The sequence below is a fragment of the Toxotes jaculatrix genome, chromosome 12, assembly GCF_017976425.1.
Source record: "Toxotes jaculatrix isolate fToxJac2 chromosome 12, fToxJac2.pri, whole genome shotgun sequence".
NCBI lineage: Eukaryota > Metazoa > Chordata > Actinopteri > Toxotidae > Toxotes > Toxotes jaculatrix.
Window position 1 is genome coordinate 4,941,827 of NC_054405.1, and position 19,782 is coordinate 4,961,608.

At 41.2% G+C, this 19,782-nt stretch overlaps 1 protein-coding gene across 6 annotated transcripts; it reads left to right on the top strand.

The window, feature by feature from the left end:
* Positions 1 to 9,561: 9,561 nt before the first annotated feature.
* On the top strand, positions 9,562 to 17,526 carry slc8a2a (solute carrier family 8 member 2a). 6 transcript variants are annotated; one of them, XM_041051357.1, is made up of 13 exons: positions 9,823 to 9,909; positions 10,259 to 10,396; positions 10,577 to 10,804; positions 10,896 to 11,174; positions 11,688 to 12,122; positions 12,300 to 12,661; positions 14,110 to 14,217; positions 14,395 to 14,417; positions 14,663 to 14,668; positions 15,126 to 15,238; positions 16,020 to 16,119; positions 16,710 to 16,979; positions 17,150 to 17,526. In XM_041051357.1, exons 1-13 carry the CDS (start codon positions 9,838 to 9,840, stop codon positions 17,524 to 17,526), a joined length of 2,511 nt encoding a protein of 836 aa, XP_040907291.1. In that variant the 5' UTR covers positions 9,823 to 9,837. The 6 variants fall into 6 exon arrangements, with proteins under 6 accessions (XP_040907287.1, XP_040907286.1, XP_040907291.1 ...); XM_041051353.1 differs by lacking the exons at positions 14,395 to 14,417; positions 14,663 to 14,668 and adding an exon at positions 14,814 to 14,831 and having other exon boundaries at positions 9,562 to 9,909; positions 14,110 to 14,213; XM_041051356.1 differs by lacking the exons at positions 14,395 to 14,417; positions 14,663 to 14,668 and adding an exon at positions 14,814 to 14,851 and having other exon boundaries at positions 14,110 to 14,213; positions 15,143 to 15,238.
* Positions 17,527 to 19,782: the final 2,256 nt, after the last annotated feature.

The window sequence follows — 19,782 nt, forward strand, 5'->3', positions numbered from 1 at the left end:
TTTACTCATAGAGCTGAAATTGTTAGTGACATGATTCATTAGTTTGCAGTTAATCAGCAGCTACTGTATCCTGTTCTATTCTATGTGATTTTTTTTGAGTCACTTTATGACGTGAATGTTTTGTCTTTTTCGGTTTTGAACTGCTGGCATCTTTGTAAATGTGTCTCAAGCTTTTGGAAATTATGATGGGAATTTTTCACTTTTTCATTTTTTTTATAAGGAAAAACAGTTATTCAAGAACACAATCAGCAGGTTAATCCATATTCTAAAATAATAATTTGCAAGTTGTTTGCAGTGAACAGTTTTTGTCTTAGGAGCGTCTTGTCTATGGCGGCGTCTAAGCACAGGGAAGACAATATGTGTTGGGGTTCATAAACTAAATCCAAGCAGTCCACCACTAACACTCACTGACACTTATCCTGAAATGCAACCTCCTCCCCACGTATGTGGTAAACCAATGCTGCAGAATTGTATGCAGGCACCGATATGCTCGCCAACTTCAGGTGCCACAGGACAAAGGGCTATACTACACCTCACGTTTCTCTCACGTTTCCTCTACAGTCCAGCAGTAAAACTGTATAGTTGATCAGACTCCCCTCTTCAAACCTTTTCATCCACTTGACTTGGGGAAGTCAGTACCTATGGATGGGTCCCCTTAAGCCTGGGTGAGTTAGATTACTGCACCTCATTTTGTTACTGATGTATAATGCTGCTATGATGTACGGATGAAGGCCACAATCCCCTACCACATAGATCAGGATCAGAGAAATGATGGAGTACTGTGTTTTAGCTGTCAGTCACAGTAAATACCTGTAATTTATTTCCTCTTGAACAATTATTATACTGTATGTCTTTAGCAGTGTACATGCTGTAATGGATAGTATTCACCAGTCTGTGTGTGTGTGTGTGTGAGTGAGTGAGTGAGTGACCGGCAGAGGAGAGTTAGTGTCTGTGGGGGTCTGTTTTGTTTTCATTGACTCCCTAGTCCATTGTGTGTTCAGGCCTGCTGGCTGCCTCTGCACATTTTGTTAACATTTTGTTGTTCTGAACTAGATTGTTGTCCTGAATTCAGGCGGTCATGGTGAAGACAGACATCCACTACATCTGCATCTGAGATGTTAAAACACGTTGTCAACGGAAATATTAGTTAGTGGTTTGTTGACTTTTCTCTTCTGGTTACTTTACCATATGATGTCACCCAGTTAATGAACATTATAAGCAATATATTAACTTAGACTGGGTAGTAAGTAGTGGTACCCCTCTTAACGTATTACAAAAAATACAATTTCAAAGATTAGAGATTCCTCACAGGAGTCAGGTAGTTAGAGTCTGGCAATGGTGCAGTCGCTGCGAAGTGCAGGCAGTGTTTGTGCATACGATCAGTGGTGGAAAGTAATTATGAGGAACTTGTGTTATTTGAGTGCTTCCATTTTCTGCTGTGTTATACACAGCAGTAACATCACCAGATGATGTTATAGATATTAATATACCAATCAGGGACATTTTAGTGCAGATCAAGTTGTTTTACTTTTGCAGGACTTTACTTGTAATGGAGTATTTTCATATTGTTGTGCGGGTACATTTAAGTAATGGATTTGAATACTTTCATCCCTGCACATGATAGCAGTGTATGTTTATATGTTCTGTCTGTTATTGATGTTTCTGACAGTATCTTAAATATTGCATAACAGGTGTCCCTGTCTGGGTTCATACTGAAGTTGAGAATGCTGTCCCTTCTAAGGTGACAGGGCTGCCAGTGGCTGGGCAGTGTGTCTCAGGTAATGGAAACCTCAGGAGCTGCTGTCTCCTGGCTGTCAGTCGTACGTCGCCCCCTTTCTGTCCACCTCACCTCCGGCCCCATGCGGCCGCTCTCTCTGTCCACCTGCCTCCCCCTTTACAGTGAGGCTTACATTGAGAAATCTTAGGAGAAGGAAGTGTGTGTGTCGTTGTTAGAGGAGGCAGAGTGACTCGAGACGAGATTGGCTTAGAGATGTCAAATGGATTGTTTCCCTCAGAGAAGGAGGGAGATGCTGAGCTCTCTGATCACCATTCAGATCTGAAGTGGCCTCTTCTGAAATGTCGCAGGATGTCATTCATACTTAACCTGAAATCACCCTTGGGTGTATGAAGTAGGGTTGGGTGAGGTGACACTACCGTGCAAATGTTTTAGGCACTAAAATTAAAGTGAGAAGGGTTTTGAAAATAATTTCATACAAAGTGCAGGAAGTAGAAGATCTGCTGTGACCACTCTTTGTCTTTGAAACAGCAGTCATTCTCCTCAGTACACCTGCACACAGTTTATCATGGTACTCTGCAGGTAGGTTGTTCCAGCATCTTGGAGAACCTGCCTCAGTGTCTCTATGTCTTCTTGTCATCCCAGACTGACTCCATGATGCTAATATAAGGGCTCTGAGGGGGACAGACCACCTGTTGCAGGACTCTTTGTTCTTGTCTCTGAGCATAGTTCTTCATGACTCTGCATGTGTAAGGTTGTTGTACTGCAGAATAATTTGGGGATTAATGAGAAGTCTCCCTGATGGTATTGATGATCAGTTATCAAAGTAGTTGCCAATTGTTTTTCTGTCAATCAGCTAATAATTTTATCTTTAGCAAAGATACTGGCCTGTTGTCAACCTCACCTCTTGTCACTCAGGATTTTCAAGCATGTAGATCAAAGCCACAGCGTTTTTATCAGTGAAGAAACATTTATGGTTTTCATGAGTTACTTTGATAAGAACAAGAATAGAACTTGTCATTTTTAGGTTTAATTGGTAGGAGTGCTATTATAGGTTATAGGATCATTGTATTAAAAGAACCCAAAAATTCTGCATGCTGTCCATCACTTGCACCCACTAATGTTTCGGTCCTTAAACCTTTGTCAGGTGAAATTCTGTGCAAATATTCACCATTAAACAGACACGAGTCAGAGAAATAGAGCTGAACTGTGGCCACTGAAAGTAGATCACTACACTCGAGGAGCTGAACAGCATGGCAGCATGCCCATCGTGCTGTAAACTAAAACTTGTGCTCAGCCAAGCTTGTATTGCTGCTGTCCAGATTGATGGTAATTTTGACCTCGTGGACACAGAGGGAATAGAGACTGCACGACTTGGCCTGTCTGTGCCCTGCCGCTACAGTACGCAGACTTCTTAAAAACCAATTCATTCCTCTGGGATACTGATTGAGCCAGTGTAGTTAATTTAAACACTGAGTGACTTCACACAGCGCAGAGATGCTGCTAATGTTACCTTAGTCCAGAGGTCACATTTGGAAAAGTTTAAGATCGCAGTGGTCTTTGAAGAAATGCACAAAACTACATGTAGAAGTCAGAAAACTTTGAGCTAAGTGAGCTATGGGAAGGTGCATAAGTAAAATATTTCCACATCTCCTCTTGTCGCCATCATCCATCTAACTGTACTGTACCCAGCCTGGGTAAAGGAAGCAATCATTTTACAAAAAACACAGTAGGAACGTGTAAAGTGAAAACAATCTTATACCTCTGAGTTGCCCAGAAATAGTAGTTTTAGTAGTTTTGATTTGTTTTGAAATAAATCATGGAAACTGAAACCATGACTTCAGGCTCCTGTTTGGATCCAGTTGCTCAAGCTGAAATGTGATGTGCTGACCTTCATAACAGGCTCTGTGTTTAAAGTCTGTTAAAATTTAAGTGCATTCTTGCATGGGCTCCTGTGTCCAGTGACTAACATGACTAAACCTTTGCGTGAGAAATGTTGGGAAAATTCTTTAAACATTTGCAAAGACTTTGGAAAATGTAATGTAATGGAGACAACTTAACCAGACAACTGTTTAACAAACCCAGGTTCGCTTTGCATATGCTCTCTCTGTAGGACCAGGATTTATGGGAAACTCTCCAAAATGTTGCATTACTTCATTTGACAAGACTGATATTAATCACCTACAGGCATTCTGGGTTACACACACATATAAAAAGTTATTGTAAATTTTTTGACACCCCAAAGGCATGGAACAAATTATTAAAGAAGTGACAAATATTCCTATTTAATGAAAGGTATCAGTAATATTACAGAAAAAAATTAATTTTGTACTAATCTAAAACTAAATATTAGCTGAAGAATTTGGGAGAATCAGAATCAGATTTATTGGCCAAGTTTGTGCGTACAAACAAGGAATTTGACTCTGGTTTTTCTTGCTCTCATGCAGTACAACAACAGAGTGGGTTGTTTTACCCTGGAGACAGATTAGCTTCACTGTTCATCTAAATCAATCTTTTTTTCTTTCAAATTGACAAACTCCTAGTCAAGATCAGACCAGATTTATCCCTGTGGATTCACTTTGGCTTCGGATGTGTTACTGTGTTAGCACAGTCCAGCTTTAAGTGGTAAAAAGTGAGAAATGTTGAATGTAAACAAAGCCATGTTTGTTTACGATGAAACCTCTACGGGATACTTTTAATGCCGCATTGTGGTTTGGCCCAGTCTTTATCTGTCTGTCTGTCTGTCTGTGTGGCCTGGTGGATTATCTTACACTCTGATTCATCTGCTTCATTAACAGACCCATAGCAGCAAGCCAAAGCCCTGTGTTACTTATTAAAGGGACAGATCCCTTTCCTTTCTTTACTTTAAACTGCTAACACAGAGACAGTCAGACAGAGAAACAGTCAGAGAGACTGTGAGACAGAGAGACTGTGAGACAGAGAGACTGTCTAACTGCCTTGAATTGTGCATAACTTGAGCGGATGTTCTTGTGCTGTACTGGATGTGTTTTATAATGTACTTGTAAAAACCAAGGGTGAATCTTCTGTAGGGAAGATGGTTTGGAAGTGTAGTCCATCACACCTCCAAGAGAAAAAAAAACTCTTGGACTATTTCCCTTTGTTATAAATTTAAATTGGTCTCGCATTCATTTTTTTAAACGTTGGAACTCACTAGAAGAGTTATTTAAAGTTGTTATAATCTGTATTTTCATATTAATAATGAACTGAATGATGAAACCACAGAGAATTATGACCTGGCCCTGCCGAGTGTCTCAGCAGCTTCACGCTCAGTGTTTCGTTCTGGCCCACAGCGTTACTGTTTTAGTTGACTCTCACTTAGTAGTTTTCTCAGCAGCTGACTTTTACAGTAGCTACAAACTACACTTGCCTTCTGATCATACAAATAAATACCTGACCTGACTGTCTCAGGTTGCCTGAAAAGTCAGTTTGGGTGTTGAACTGATCAGGGGTGTTGGTGTCTGGTGATTGCTGAATTTGGTTTATAGCATTTCAGTCTAATTCACTTAGGAATGACACCTTACACCTCGATTCTTTAAGATGCACCGGGACATATTGTCTTAGGTGACACCCTGTGGTAGCAGCCAGCAGAAGAGCCATTGATAAGCTGTGATTGGCAGTGGAATCACTCATGTATACATTAACTTTTGTGTTTGTGGAGAGCTGCAGTAATGTTACACTGATGACTGAGACCTTCTGCTCTCTGAATTTTAGCATGGGGCTTCACTGGGTGACTGAGCGTTTAAGATTAAGTACAAACACGGGTTTTGATTGGCTGGCTGTGAAATTGATACATGGTATGTTATTGGTTTACCTGTGCAGAGAGCTTACATCGTGGAAAGGCGATCTTTGTCAATCTGCATTCAGGTTAATGTTCAAGCTGCGTGGTCAGTGCAGTTTCCTTCTTTTGGTGATGGATTGGTGATTGATGATGTGCGTGCGTGTGTGTGTGTGTGTTAACACAGATACCTTTCAGCTCCTTACTTCTGAATGCACTGTGAAATGGGAACAAATTCATTAACTGTCTTTGTGATTCCTTTGGGAAAAACAATTCTTGTTGGTTTACAAAGTTTTCCTGAAACCAAATGGGTAAGATCAACTGACTCAGCTGCAGGTTACATTGGTTGTGTAGGTGATGGTTACTGTGCGGTGTCTGCACTGATGAACAAGAAAACGCAACAAAAGCCCATCTGCCTGTCACTTTACCAGTTCTGAGTCTCACAGTTTGGCTAAACTGGGATAATTAGTCGTGTGACATAAAGTCACAAACTATGTGGGAGTTAAGCATCAGGAGCAGTGTCTTTTTTTTTGTAATGGTCAAGTTTATATAAGAGTACATTTATTTCCTGTTATCGATGCTTGAACTATTCTTCTCTGTCTTGCTCTCACACCTCAGTGCTCTGCGTGGCAAAAGCAGCATCCCCTCATCTGACTGTACTCCACCATCAGGGTACAAGCAGGAAATATTAAACTCTTACAGGTGCTAATTCCCTTTTTCGGTGGCACTCCTATCAGTGTAAGATGACCCCAGGCAATCACTTATCGGTGGTGCTGACTGATAGCGGCAGTGTCAGAGGCAGTAAGGGGAGATGAGCTGTCACCCAGCTCGTTGTTCCTGTACGAGAAGTGGACACATAGACCACAGACCTGTCGACACCTCATGACCCCCTTCCCCCAGGCATAAGAAAGGCTTGTAAGAAGAGAGTGGGAGATTTTTTTTCTTTTTTGCTCTTTATGTTGTTCATTACCTTCAGCTTTTTATGCTTTTTCCTCCTTTTGAAATAACAGTTTGATCTTGAAACACCCAGTAAACATCCTTCCTGGAAGAAAATCAAAAGGAACTGACTTGAATCAGTGTCACTGCAGAGGAAAAACTCTGATGTATTTAGATGAGGGCGAGGAGTGGCAGTAGTCCGCCAATGTATCGCCCTGTTTACTCAATTTCTCAACTGGAAAGCCTAAGAAGTACTCCCTTTATGTCTGGCTGATAAATCTGCCAGGCTCTTCATCTGAATGATGTTTACAGAGCTACTTGTAGGTGACATGAAAGGAAAAGATACCCTGCTATATTTAGGTGAATGCACTAATCAATAATGCATCCAGCTCTTCCAGCTTCTTGATTAGCTAGCACTCATATACTGTACTACCCACACTGGCACTGCTGCATTTCAGATCATTCACCACTTACCATGCGGGACAAGTCTGCTTTTGGATCTTAGTCATGCCACACAGGCATAAGACTCTAAAGACTCTTGCTCAGATATAATACATGATGTTTGTAAAGTCTGTCTCCTTCGGCTCAGGTAGTAATTCTGTAACAGTGTTGAAGCATTCGGTTAATACCTATCCGCTTTGTTTAGGTGGTGTGTTGTGAGTGTTTGTGTCTGTGTGTGTTGCATATTGCAGGTCTCATGTGAAAGTGCTGACTGTTTTGGTGGAAACAAGGCTGGTGCTCTCATTACAGCCCAGACATTTTAATGAAGCCATCAAAGAAGAACTGACTGACAGGAAGATGTATTGTACTATTACTATGTTGATGGCCTGTCTTGCCGCACATATCTCTGCTCTGTGAACTGTTGTTTTCCAAATATGAACATTGAGGAAGTTATTTTTGGTGAGCCTACCCCCCATCAGCATCCACTGGTGTAAGGTGGCCCTCTGTCTGAGGTCGTGGTAACCATAGCAGGCCTTGGAAAGTGAAATGCGATGCAGCAAGCCCTCTGGGCTGTGTTTCTGAATCACAACTCCATAATGAGCTGGCAGAGCTCAGGCTGCATCAAAGATGCAGCACCCAAGTATCTGTTTCAACTGACAGTACACAATAGTGCAGTGTCACCTGTGCAAGTGGCATGGAGGCGGTGGGCCCAGGTGGAGTTAGAGACTGAAGGCTCTCCACTGTCCTGCTGTACTCACATCCATACATCCTCAGATGAGCTCACACTGTAAACTACACTTTAACTTGACACAATTGTGCTTTGACACTGTTAAGTTCTCCCTTAATCCAGAATGATTGATGAGGATATTGGGATAATTTAATTTTAATTTAATAATAATAAGTTATAATAATAAGTTTTTTTATTGGACAGCTGCAGTGACAAGAGACAGGAACTTAAGTTGGGGGAGTGACATAAATTGTCCAGCCAGCCAGGAGTCCAACAAAGGACCTGCTGCTCAGGTCATTGCACCCATGTGGTACACACACCCTAACCCCTCAGCTATCAGGTAGCCAGTGATCCTCATTTAAAAACAAAAAAAGATGAAAATTCATCAACACATGTTGTGTTTATCTGATACGAACACTGTTTGTGTCTTGGCCGTGGTTATTAATGAAGTGTTTTTTTCAATCAAAAATACTGTGTCACTGTATGAAGTTATCTCAGAAAATGTTATATTTCATAGAGGAAATGTGACTGAGATGGGTCTTTAAAAACATTAGAATGTGTGGTAACATCATGACCCAGTGATTAGTTATAAGACCAATAAATAAGTTATGTTGGTACACACAAGGGTTACTCATGCAGCCTACGAGTGACAGGTGTCAAGGAGGACAGATTAAGGTTAGACTAAGGGCTAATGATTTATTACAACTGCTATAGATTTCTTGGATATTTAACAAATATGTTTCTCTTTTTATTTTCAGGTATCATTTTAACATTAGCTGACATAACAAACCTGTCCATCTGCCGCAGTAGTAACTGCATCTTAAGTGGCTTTTTTTCCATGACGTTCCAGACGTTTGCCCAAAACATGCCTTCAAAAGCGTCCACAGAGATACTGACACAGCGCCGCAGACAGAAAAACTCTGTCTCAGCCGTAAATTAGCGCTGAGTCATTCTTATCACCAAGGTTCAGTGATTAGTGCCAGATAATGTTAACCACCGGAGCTGCATGGCTTAACGACCTGGCTTTAGTTTCTCAGAGGTCATTTTGATATGCTGTTGAGATGACTCAGTTGGGTCAGTTTACTTTTAACTTCTAATAACAAACCTTTGTGCTGGTGGCAATGATAAAAAACAAAACAAACTGTATCCTGGCTGAGTGTGCAGGACAGTCCAAGCATAAGCCTGCCATAAGAGAAGGGAAAGAGGCAGGTGGTGGTAATGCACATTTAATACTCAAATTAATCACAAAACTGACAGAACTAACAATGATACTATGCTGTAGCTTTATGTTTGAATTTTACAGGATGAAGATATTATGCTTTGAATAGGAGCTTAGGTTTTTCTCTTTATCACCCCCGTGTGCAGAGAGATTTTTACAGCCAGTGTTCTGATGGTTTCGGTGTATTTTTACACAAAACGCTGAGGTGGTGCAGATTTAAAAATAGGCCCCTTTTAGGGCATTGTTACATCTCACATTGGTTCTTGGAAAAGCCGCCTTAAGTGGGTCTAGTAGGTAAATGGCTCTTGTACAGTGTCTGAAACCCTTATATCAACATGCTTACATTCTCAAAATGACATTGCTAACACGCTGATGTTTAACAGGTGTAATGTTCACCATGCTTGTTATCAAAATTTAGCATGTTAGTGTGCTAACAATTGCCAGTCAGCACTAAATGCAATACAGCCAAGACTGATGAGAAGTAGACGTTTTTTTTTTAGTTTTCTCTCAGAATCACTTTGCTTCTATAAAATGAAAAGATTCTTTAGACAGAAACAATCTAAACTAACATGTGCTGCAAATTTGTTTTATCTCTTTACTCAATATGCCTGTGTATAAAATAATGTGTACCTCTGTGTCTCTAGGAGAGTCTTTTGACCCAGCTGCTCCCCCAGTGACCACCGTGCTCCTCCTGGCTCAGGGATATCATGGGACCCCTCCCCATTCACCTTTCCCCACCCCTCCTCCTCTTTTTCTCGCTGCTCCTCCTGGCCCACCCCTGCACTTCCTTCAGGCCACAGGTCATGGAGCGAGCGTCTGGCCCCGAGCAGCCTCAGCCCTTGGGAAACTCTACAGCGTCTGGAAAGCGGACGTGTTCGGGCGTTGTGGTGTGTAAACCTGGTATCCTGCTGCCAGTGTGGCTACCGCTCAACCCTCCACTGGGGGAGCAGGCGGGGAGAGCTATCATCTACTTCCTCTCTCTCATGTACTTGTTCCTGGGTGTGTCCATCATAGCAGACCGTTTCATGGCGTCCATAGAGGTCATCACCTCTCAGGTATTATTGAACTTAGTTCTTTGGTCACATTCTGCTCCCTCAATTTGTTACTGACTTGAGAATTGCATAAATAATAGCACAAATTCTTTATGCTATTATTCCACATAGCCATAAAATTAATATTGAAATAAAGTCACTACAGCTAATGACAGGCATGTTGAAGATTGAACTGTAGAACTGTAACTATTAATTAAGTTCAGTCTTGATGCTTCTAAACTGCATAATATGAGATTTTATAAATGAATAAAACGTATTTTGAATCTTATCATACTATGACATTGATACTGATTGCAGGAAAGGAAACATATGTACATGGGTTCAGCGATTTCGCAAACGTTTGTCCTTGTAGGAGAAGGAGGTGACCATCACCAAACCTAACGGAGAGACTACAGTAACCACAGTGAGAATCTGGAATGAGACAGTGTCCAACCTCACACTCATGGCCCTGGGCTCCTCTGCGCCAGAGATCCTGCTTTCTGTTATTGAGGTACATATATCCTCACACGAGAAATAGTTGTCTTTCATTGTGAGTGTGGTCTTAACTTTTTTGTTATATGTTATGTTATGTTTTATATTTTGATGGATTCACTTCCAGTTAGCGTTAAATTTTGATTTGCTCCTTTGTGATGTTTGTCTTTCTTGTCGCTCAAATGTTTCACCCTGACAGGTGTGTGGGCACAACTTTGATGCAGGGGAGCTCGGCCCGGGCACCATAGTGGGCAGCGCTGCCTTCAATATGTTTGTGATAATTGGTCTGTGTGTGTGGGTGATCCCTGATGGAGAGTCTCGCAAGATCAAACACCTGCGTGTGTTTTTTATTACGGCTTTCTGGAGTATTTTTGCCTACGTTTGGCTCTACCTCATACTGGCTGTCATCTCACCGGGGATTGTGGAGGTGTGTTTCTGATGACTGTATATGTTTGGCTGTTTCTTCTAATAAATCAAGTGTGTAAATCATGTAATGCTCACATTGCCTGTATTGCCAGGTGTGGGAGGCCATAGTGACGCTGCTTTACTTTCCGGTGTGTGTGATCTTGGCTTGGATTGCTGACCGTCGCCTGCTCTTCTACAAATACATGCACAAGCGCTACCGTGCTGACAAGCGGCATGGCATTGTGGTGGAAATGGAAGGTGACCTTGCACCCAAAGGCATTGACGTGATCATGGATGGAAAGTTGTCAGATGGCAGTTCGTGCCCTGGAAACTCCTCTAGTGTGACGGTCTCTGTGCAGACAGGCAATGAACTGGACCAGAACAAAGATGAGGTAAAAGGACGTGTGGCTCATGGAGAAATACTGTTTTAGAGGAAAGAACGCCTCTATGGTATTTTTAAAATGGTGTGAGGGAGGGAAGACAACTTTGAGCAGGGGGAGCAGCTTTTACCTTCTCAGGACCGCTGGTGGTTCTAATGTCACTTTGAAGCTACTCAGTGGAAATTTAGGGGGAATATCAGGTTTCCTGAGTCTAGTAGGATTCAATCCCAGCAGGAGTCTGAATGGCAGGAGCACAGACAGCAGGAGTCTGAACAGCAGGAAGTTGATCAGCAGGAGGCCATGTAGTATGAGTTTGAGTTCCCAAAGTTTTTGTCGATACAGATCTATTCATTAGTCTACAAAGTTTTGTCCCAAGAAACTCCAATGGGACTCTGCAGGACCCTACTGCACACACAGCTTGTGTAGTTACAACTTACAAACTATGTTGTAAAGGGCAACACTGAGCAGTTTGTGTTTTAACATTTGGCAAAATGCACTTTACAAGCAGTCTCCTCTCTTGTATAGGTGGTCCGCATCCTTAAAGACCTGAAGGAGAAACATCCAGACAAAGACCTTGACCAGCTGATTGAGATGGCCAACTACTCTGCCCTGATCCACCAGAAGAAGAGCCGCGCCTTCTACCGTGTCCAGGCAACACGCATGATGATCGGTGCTGGTAACATATTAAAGAAACATGCAGCCGAGCACACACGGCGCTCAAGAGGTCAAGATGCTGACAAGGCCACATGCTCGCACATATGCTTTGAGAGTGCTCAGTACCAGTGCACTGAGAACTGTGGCTCTCTGAGTATCGGGGTGATCCTTGATGGGGGCACAGGTCAGAATACTTTCTATGTGGACTACTGCACAGAAAATGGCTCTGCCAATGCTGGGGCAGACTACGAATTCACTGAAGGAACCCTGGTGTTTAAGCCAGGGGAGACCCGCAAAGAGATCAAGGTGAGCAAGTAAAGGGGACTGCGAAAGGCAGTCGTCTTAGTTAAAAACATAAGTGACATTTGCAAAGATAGCCTGATACAAAGCTCTCTTTGTTGGTTTTTGAAAGTTGTTTTGAAGTGAGTTTCAAGAATCTCCATCCATGAGGAGAATGACCGTCCTGTACTTTGCACTCTCCAGGTTGGGATCTTGGATGATGACATCTTTGAGGAGGATGAGCACTTCTTTGTGCGTCTTCAGAAACTGAGGTTAGAAGAAGGTGGAAATGAGGGGACAGGAACTCCACCCAAGGGCAGACTAGTGGAGCCACTGGTCGCCACCATCACTATCTTGGATGACGACCACGCTGGCATTTTCACCTTTGGTCAGCGGGTGCTGCGGGTGAGTGAGAGCACAGGCACCCTGACGGTGACAGTGGTGAGGAACTCCGGCTCCAGGGGCACCGTTGCTGTGCCATACCATACGGAGGATGGCAGTGCCAAGGCTGGGGTGGACTACGAGGAGACCAGAGGGGAGGTGGAATTCACCAATGAACAAACCAGGTGAGGAAATGACTGGTAAATACAGTAGGTGGCGTAGAAGACTCAGAGTCTGAGGGAAGTGCTTAGAAAGTCAATCTGTTATTGTCCAGGAAGGAGACAGTGGCAGTACATTAAAGCAAGGCTTCTTCATTATCAAGAACTCTCAATCAAATGTGTTTTTAAAGGTGAAGGATTTCTATATTCTATATTTTGTTAGTCAGTAAATCCCATGAAAAGCAGCTATGTTAGTGCATCTTTTAGTGTGCTCTGACTTCTTTTTATTTGGTATTCAACCTTAAGCCTGCTGGTTCCTGCTGAAGACATAGATCTTTAAAGATAGGTCACAAATACATATTTCAATTTTTAAAAAGGCTTGATGAAAACAGCTGCAGCAGTGAAGGTAGATGAAATTTTGAATGAAACTGTAACTGCAGTGTTTGTAGGTTTTCAGAACAGGGATCTTTCTACATTTTCTTAGTCAGCCAACAGGAGCTAAATAAATGACAAAACACAAATATCATTGGATGGGCTCTAAATTTTAGATCATAAACACATAGACAAAGATCAAAAAGACTGCCTTCCTCTTTTTCAAACTACTAGTTCTGAAACACCCACAGTGCTTTTTATGTTTATCCTACTTCGGCTCATTAGTAATAGGAAAGGGGCACCTGAACCTCACTGAAAGATTACTATGGGTTATCAGTCACCCACTCCAGGTGGAGGAGGTCCTTTTAGACAGAATTACCAGACGATTTGACACCCAAAGATAATCTGGTCTCCGATCAGGTGTGGGAACCTCCAGTCACCCCATGTAAGCTGACAGATCCTTTTCCCATTAAATTTTCAGGTTATATAAGCTGTGTTTGCACATGGACTAATTGTACACTTAGTGAAAGACTCTGTTATGTAACACGGCCCATCAGTAGATGCTGCACAGTGAAGAGGATAACAATTTGAAGATCATAGTTTCTGGGGAAGTGTAGGGGTGGTTAGCCTATTTAATTCCTTTTGTTCCCACCATCCTTGTGTTGCCACCATTGTGTGGTGTGTATCTGTAGATTTCTGAGCTCTCAGCAGGTCATTAAAGTATTCCACAAATTAACTATACAGACACCAATTAACCAGGGCATCCAGACTGTGTTACAAGTCATTTAGTGTAGCCCTATTTCTTTGGCAAACTGAGGAGCAAGGGCACACTATGTTTAAGCCTGAATTATTTACAGGTCCATCGTGATTAATTATTTAGGTCACTTCAATTTGCGATGTGATTTAGATGGCAGAGGAAAGCTGAAAAGAAGATATAGAAGACTTGTGTTTTTATGAACCTCCATCAATGTAATGGTGCTTAATTCTTAATTATTTTATCCTTAATTCTTGATTATTTTTTCTTAGAGAAATAAAAATATGTGTGTGTGTGTGTGTGTGTGTGTGTGTGTGTGTGTGTCTCCTTGATGCTTGTAAATCTCCAGTCAGACCTTACAAGTGCGCATCATAAATGTGGAAGAATATGAGAAACAGGAAAACTTCTTCATCGTGCTGGAGGACCCCAAATGGCTGAAGCGAGGACTGTCTGGTGAGTGTGTAAGCACTTTAACTTCTGTCACTGATGGATGAGTGACGTGAGTTTTCTTGATTATGACAAGAAATGCAGTATGAGATGATTCTCACAAAAAAAACAAATACAAAAATACACAGCAAGCAGATGGCAGCAATATCTGAGATCAAATATCAAAACAATAACAGCAGCAGCACAGGAGGCTGAATGCTGGGCACCTGCGTCAGAGCCCGTAACCGAAGATTACACGCTGCCATTCACTGCTGTCTCTGTTTCACTGTAGCACAGGCTCTGCAGCCAACTATGAATTCAGTATCCTTTAGCTGCCTGTTCCCTGTAACCTCAATGTGTCAGCATGGTGGTGCAGAAAATGGAAATGTGTTTTGTTAGCTGCAGTCAAAGGAATCAATTACATCAGTTTGTAATGAATGGTAGTTTATTTCATTAAGTACAAGTGAAAATGAAAGCTAACAGTGTGGGTGTGCTGCTAAACTGTGTAAAGTGTATAAGCTGTTTTTTACTGTTGTGTTGCAGATCCTCTCAAATCACTGTAGTGTGTTAGGCCCTGGAAACAGTGTTATTGTATTGTGTTGAGTCATTGTCTGTGTTTCTTCACAGCATTGCTGCTAAATCAAGGTAAGGTTTTGGTGTTAAAGGTGCAATGTGCAGCATTTTAAATTTCCCAAAAAGTCATCACCCCAACATTGGGTTTCAACAGGACGTATATCACATTATGGATGCTGCACACAGCACCTTTAAATATGTCATACTTTGAAAGTGTGTGCAGAGTGTGGAACGATTTTTTTTTTCATGTTTCTGCTTCAGGTTTCGGTCTGTACCCTTGGCTGAGGTTTAAGATGTGTGTGTGTGCTTTGTAAATGAGATGATAAATTACAGACATGATAATTAATGTCTGTGCTCTCCTGACAGGAAACCCCACCCCTGAGGTGGAAGAGGCCAGGAGGATCTGTGAGATGGGGAAACCCATTCTAGGAGAGCACAGCAGACTAGAGGTCATCATAGAGGAGTCCTGTGAGTTTAAGGTGTGTGAGTGGCTGACAGAAGACATTAAACTAGCAGTAAACCGATCAACCTTTGTAGATAGATAAAAGAGTAAACACACAACATGTAAATTCTTAATCTGAGTGGTATTTCCTTTAAAAGGCTTCCAGAAATAAAAGTACCACAGATGTTTGAGTTGTTGCAGTGTGGAAAAGTTAAAGTGTGTGTGTGTCTTAGTTCATTAACCACCTCGTGCTCTCTCACACATCAGACTCCCAATGGAGTAATAGACCAGGTACTGTTACTGCCAGCATGTTTTGTGTTGATGGGACTACTTAGATAAGACTTTTCTCCTCTCATTTCCTCATTTGAACTCTCAACACACTCCTGTGATTACAGAAATACTGTGTTCACTTCTACCTTTTCTCCGTTTTCTCATGTGTCACATGCATTTTGATTTGAGATGCACTGAGGCAATGTGTGTGAATATCAGTGTGTATCTGTGTGAGCAATGTTTGGGTCCGTTAATTCTAAATTCAAATAATATTGTGCATTAGAACAGTGAAGCCACTGGTATTGTGGGTATACAGTAAATGTGTGCCATGTTCATATCTGCCATATTTGTTCTTCATATTGCATAGGCTCTGCATCAACTAGCCTAGGTTAAAAATAAAAATCCCACAATTTACCTTGTGACAGCTTGAAGAACAAATTCCAAAGAGGGTGAAGTGACAGAAGTATGGACCCATATGTTCTGTGTGCATCCATATGAGCTGTGATTTCCTCTGCCTACTTACTGACCTGTTTAATGTGTTATAACAGAACACTGTGGACAAACTCCTGAGGGACACAAATCTGGCTGTAGTGATTGGCACTCATTCGTGGAGAGAGCAGTTCATTGAGGCAGTCACAGTCAGTGCAGGTCAGTGACGATTATAATCTTTGGGGGTTTTTTTGTTTTAAAACTTATATGTTGTTATGAGTAATCTTTGCAGAACCTGTAGTTACTTTATAAGTTTTAAGTATTGATCAGATGCATAGTTTTAGCATAAAAGTACATTCTGGAGTCTTTCCTAATATATTTTTCTCAGTTTTGTCTGTGGGTGATATCACAGATTTTTCCAGAATTTATAAAAACTATTCATCTGACCACAGCATTTTTCAGAGTGACAGACAGGTATTTTTGCTCATTGCATTAAACCTGATTATTATTTATGCTGATCATGTTTAACATTAACTCAATTTAAGATGTTAAATAAATCTGTCTCAGAGTGGTTAAATAGACATTTGTAATTTAAAGTTACAAACTGGTTAAGTAATTAAGCTTGTTTATCCTGCCAAAGGATGACGTGGTTCATTCATGTCAGTTTATTAATGCTGAACATATCTCAGACCGGCCATGGACATGTAACTCGATGCAAGAGAGCAAATAAGGGCATTTCTAAAAAAAAATGTGGAACTGTTCTTTTGTTGCTTAGTTTGATTTGTCTGCACTGTGTCCTCTTTAAACAGGTGACGGAGATGAAGAAGGACAAGAGCAGCGAACGCCCAACTGCTTCGACTATTTTGTGCACATATTGTGCATTTTCTGGAAGATTTTGTTTGCTTTTGTCCCACCCACCGAGTACTGGAACGGCTGGGCGTGTTTCCTTGTGTCAATGGCTGTCATTGGTGTCTTAACAGCCATTATTGGAGACCTAGCCTCCCATTTTGGCTGCACCGTAGGCCTGAGAGATGCTGTCACTGCAGTGGTCTTTGTAGCACTGGGGACTTCACTTCCTGGTGAGTGATTCTACGAGTTAACTTCAGTTTGTATTTATTTAAACAAATGCAATATCCCCAACTGAGAGGTGCACACAGTAATGGTAACGTTTAACTGTCAGTTTATTTAAGTTTGATCCAGGATACTGGGCACGGAAACTTTGCTAACTTTACTTTCTTTTTTTTCACAGATACCTTTGCCAGTAAAGTGGCTGCAACTCAGGACCAGTATGCGGATGCATCTGTGGGAAATGTGACAGGAAGCAATGCAGTTAATGTGTTTTTGGGCATCGGAGTGGCCTGGTCAGTGGCTGCTGTATACTGGGAGGTCAAAGGTAAGGCCTTCCGTGTGGACCCTGGCTCGCTGGCCTTCTCCGTCACACTCTTCACCATTTTCGCCATCTTCAGCATGGGAGTGCTGATGCTACGCCGGAGGCCGTCCATAGGCGGGGAACTTGGAGGCCCGCGGATCCCTAAAATCCTCACTTCACTGCTTTTCTTTGGACTCTGGTTTCTCTACATCCTCTTCTCCAGCTTGGAGGCCTATTGCCATATACAAGGCTTCTGAGAGAGCACAGCTTAGAGAGGAAGGACTGCACACTCACACACACACACACATATATATCACCAGGACATTGACCTGGTCAGTACTATTACAGTAACTACCACTGAAAAAAAACCTGTCACCACTTGACAACTGCTGCCATGGTTCATAAAAAAATGTATACACACTACAGACTTGCACGTGTAAATCTGTGCATCACATCCACTCCAGGACAGTTCCAGTCAGTAAAATTGATCGTTGCAGAAGTGATCGTTTTCACGTAAATGGACTAAACAACATGCAGCGACTGTTTTAGATAAAGAAGAGCAAACAGTCAGCGTGTACTCTATGAAGTCACTGGATTTTGCTTGATACTGGCAATGCCTGATGGCTCATTACTTGCGTTTCAAGTTTGGTCTTGTTTCTCCTCATGCTTATAGATGAGAATTTATAACTTAGCAATGTCAGCTTCTTTGACAGCAATGTTAAGTGATAATACATGACAGGCTGCTCTGATATATGAAAATCATCTCTCTCTGCTTTGCTTTATAGCGGTGGAGTCTGTTATTTTTGTATATCAGGACACCTCTGAGTGTATCTTCATGTTTATACCATGCCCACTTTGTCACTGGCAACAAGAGGCTGTGTTCAAACTGTCATCCATTTTTTTAAAAAGTTTGTCTGTTGTCAGTAAAATGGGCCTGAGCATGATTAACCCATAATTAAGTCTGTTTGACCAGTTACAGTTAATTGGTAAGATAATTCAAAGCAAAAGCAATGTTGCTATGGCTACTTCCACCTTTTGCACACAGACTGAGAACACTAGTTAAACTATTGATGGGAACTGTTTGAGTTGTCCTAATGTATGATTTTGAATGGACCCTGCCAGCCAATCCAAAATAAATATCTGTGACCATGGTATAAAAAAAACGAGCACAGGTTGGCTACAATGTACAGTTTGGGAGATAGGATTTGAAATATCTCTCGCAGCTAAATTGTGTTTCTCTGTGGAGTAATGTGACACCAGACATGTTTAATGTAAAGTATTGCGCCTATTGAAGTTGATCTCACTATGAATATTGATAATAGTAATGATCAGTTATGCACTACATGGACCCAGTTTTGAAATGTATAATTGACAACGAATTACACAGACAATGAAGTTCTAATAAGCAGTAAAATGAAAACACAATGTACCTAGTATCTGCCATTTAGTGTGACTGTTTGAAAGTGATGATTCATTCACCCCTGATGTCTTATCTGTTTATTTATCAATGGTGTAATTTAATGTCTTTATAATTTGATGTATTTGAGCTGATATGAACAAAAATATATTGTCATTTATTGTAAGTTGTCAGTTACATTGAAATTTTAACTGAGTGTGTCTACATTGGATCCATCCCCACACGCTGGTTGTTAGTACTGTTTTACTTCCTTGTTAGTGCAGAAAAGGACATGAAATTTCCAAGGGAAATATGAAATTTGGGCCACACTGATTTAATTACATACAATATTATGGTCTTAAATTCTGTGATCCATGTTGAACAAAAGCTATATTTTTGGTTTGCAAACCCAAAAGGCACAGGGATGGTGGCATCAGGAGTCTGTGAAAGATGAAAATTATATATATATATATATTTTTTTATTTTATTTTATTAAGTTAAAACATTAAAATGAGGGGGAAAAAAACAAGACTGAAAAACTGCAGGTATTATTTAAAAGCAGATATAGTCATTGCTTGAGATGGCAGTCCGGTGTTTAAGGCATTTAAGCAAGAAAGATGATGACTGTATCCAGTGCTGTGCTATCATTAACATGAGCCAACTTGTCTGTAACCAGTTTTCAGGTTTTTGTGTAAATACACAGGCCAGCTACACACCTTGAACAGTAGGTGAACCAGTTTTTTCTCCAGACCGTATTAAGAGACTAACAGATGGGAGGGATATTGTGCTGAAATGGCTCATTAAAATCTGAAAAACACAAAGAAAGCGGTGAATAAATAAATACAGGTACTAACTTAATTTTCTGGGTAAACGTTTGCATGTACAAAATATTTATCCATAGAGTTTATGATCTGGAAATTTCTGAATTTTAAAGTAATGCAACAAGGAAGAAAGACATTTCAGCATACTGGGAAACATCACACCGGGTTATGTTAATACTTCCACTGGTTTGTTAAAGGTTCTTAGTGCTGAGTGATCCTCTGTGCCTGCACTGTTCAATTTAACTGACTCTTAAACCCCACCCCGCCTCTCCTAAAGGACACGATAATATTAATGA

What these genes read in the sequence shown, in the direction of transcription:
- slc8a2a (XM_041051353.1), top strand. Translation starts at nt 9,562, where the DNA reads ATGGGACCCCTCCCCATTCACCTTTCCCCACCCCTCCTCCTCTTTTTC. An exon ending in TGGACCAGAACAAAGATGAG is followed by an intron (nt 11,175 to 11,687) that starts GTAAAAGGACGT and finishes TCTCTTGTATAG; the next exon opens with GTGGTCCGCATCCTTAAAGA. An exon ending in AGACCCGCAAAGAGATCAAG is followed by an intron (nt 12,123 to 12,299) that starts GTGAGCAAGTAA and finishes TGCACTCTCCAG; the next exon opens with GTTGGGATCTTGGATGATGA.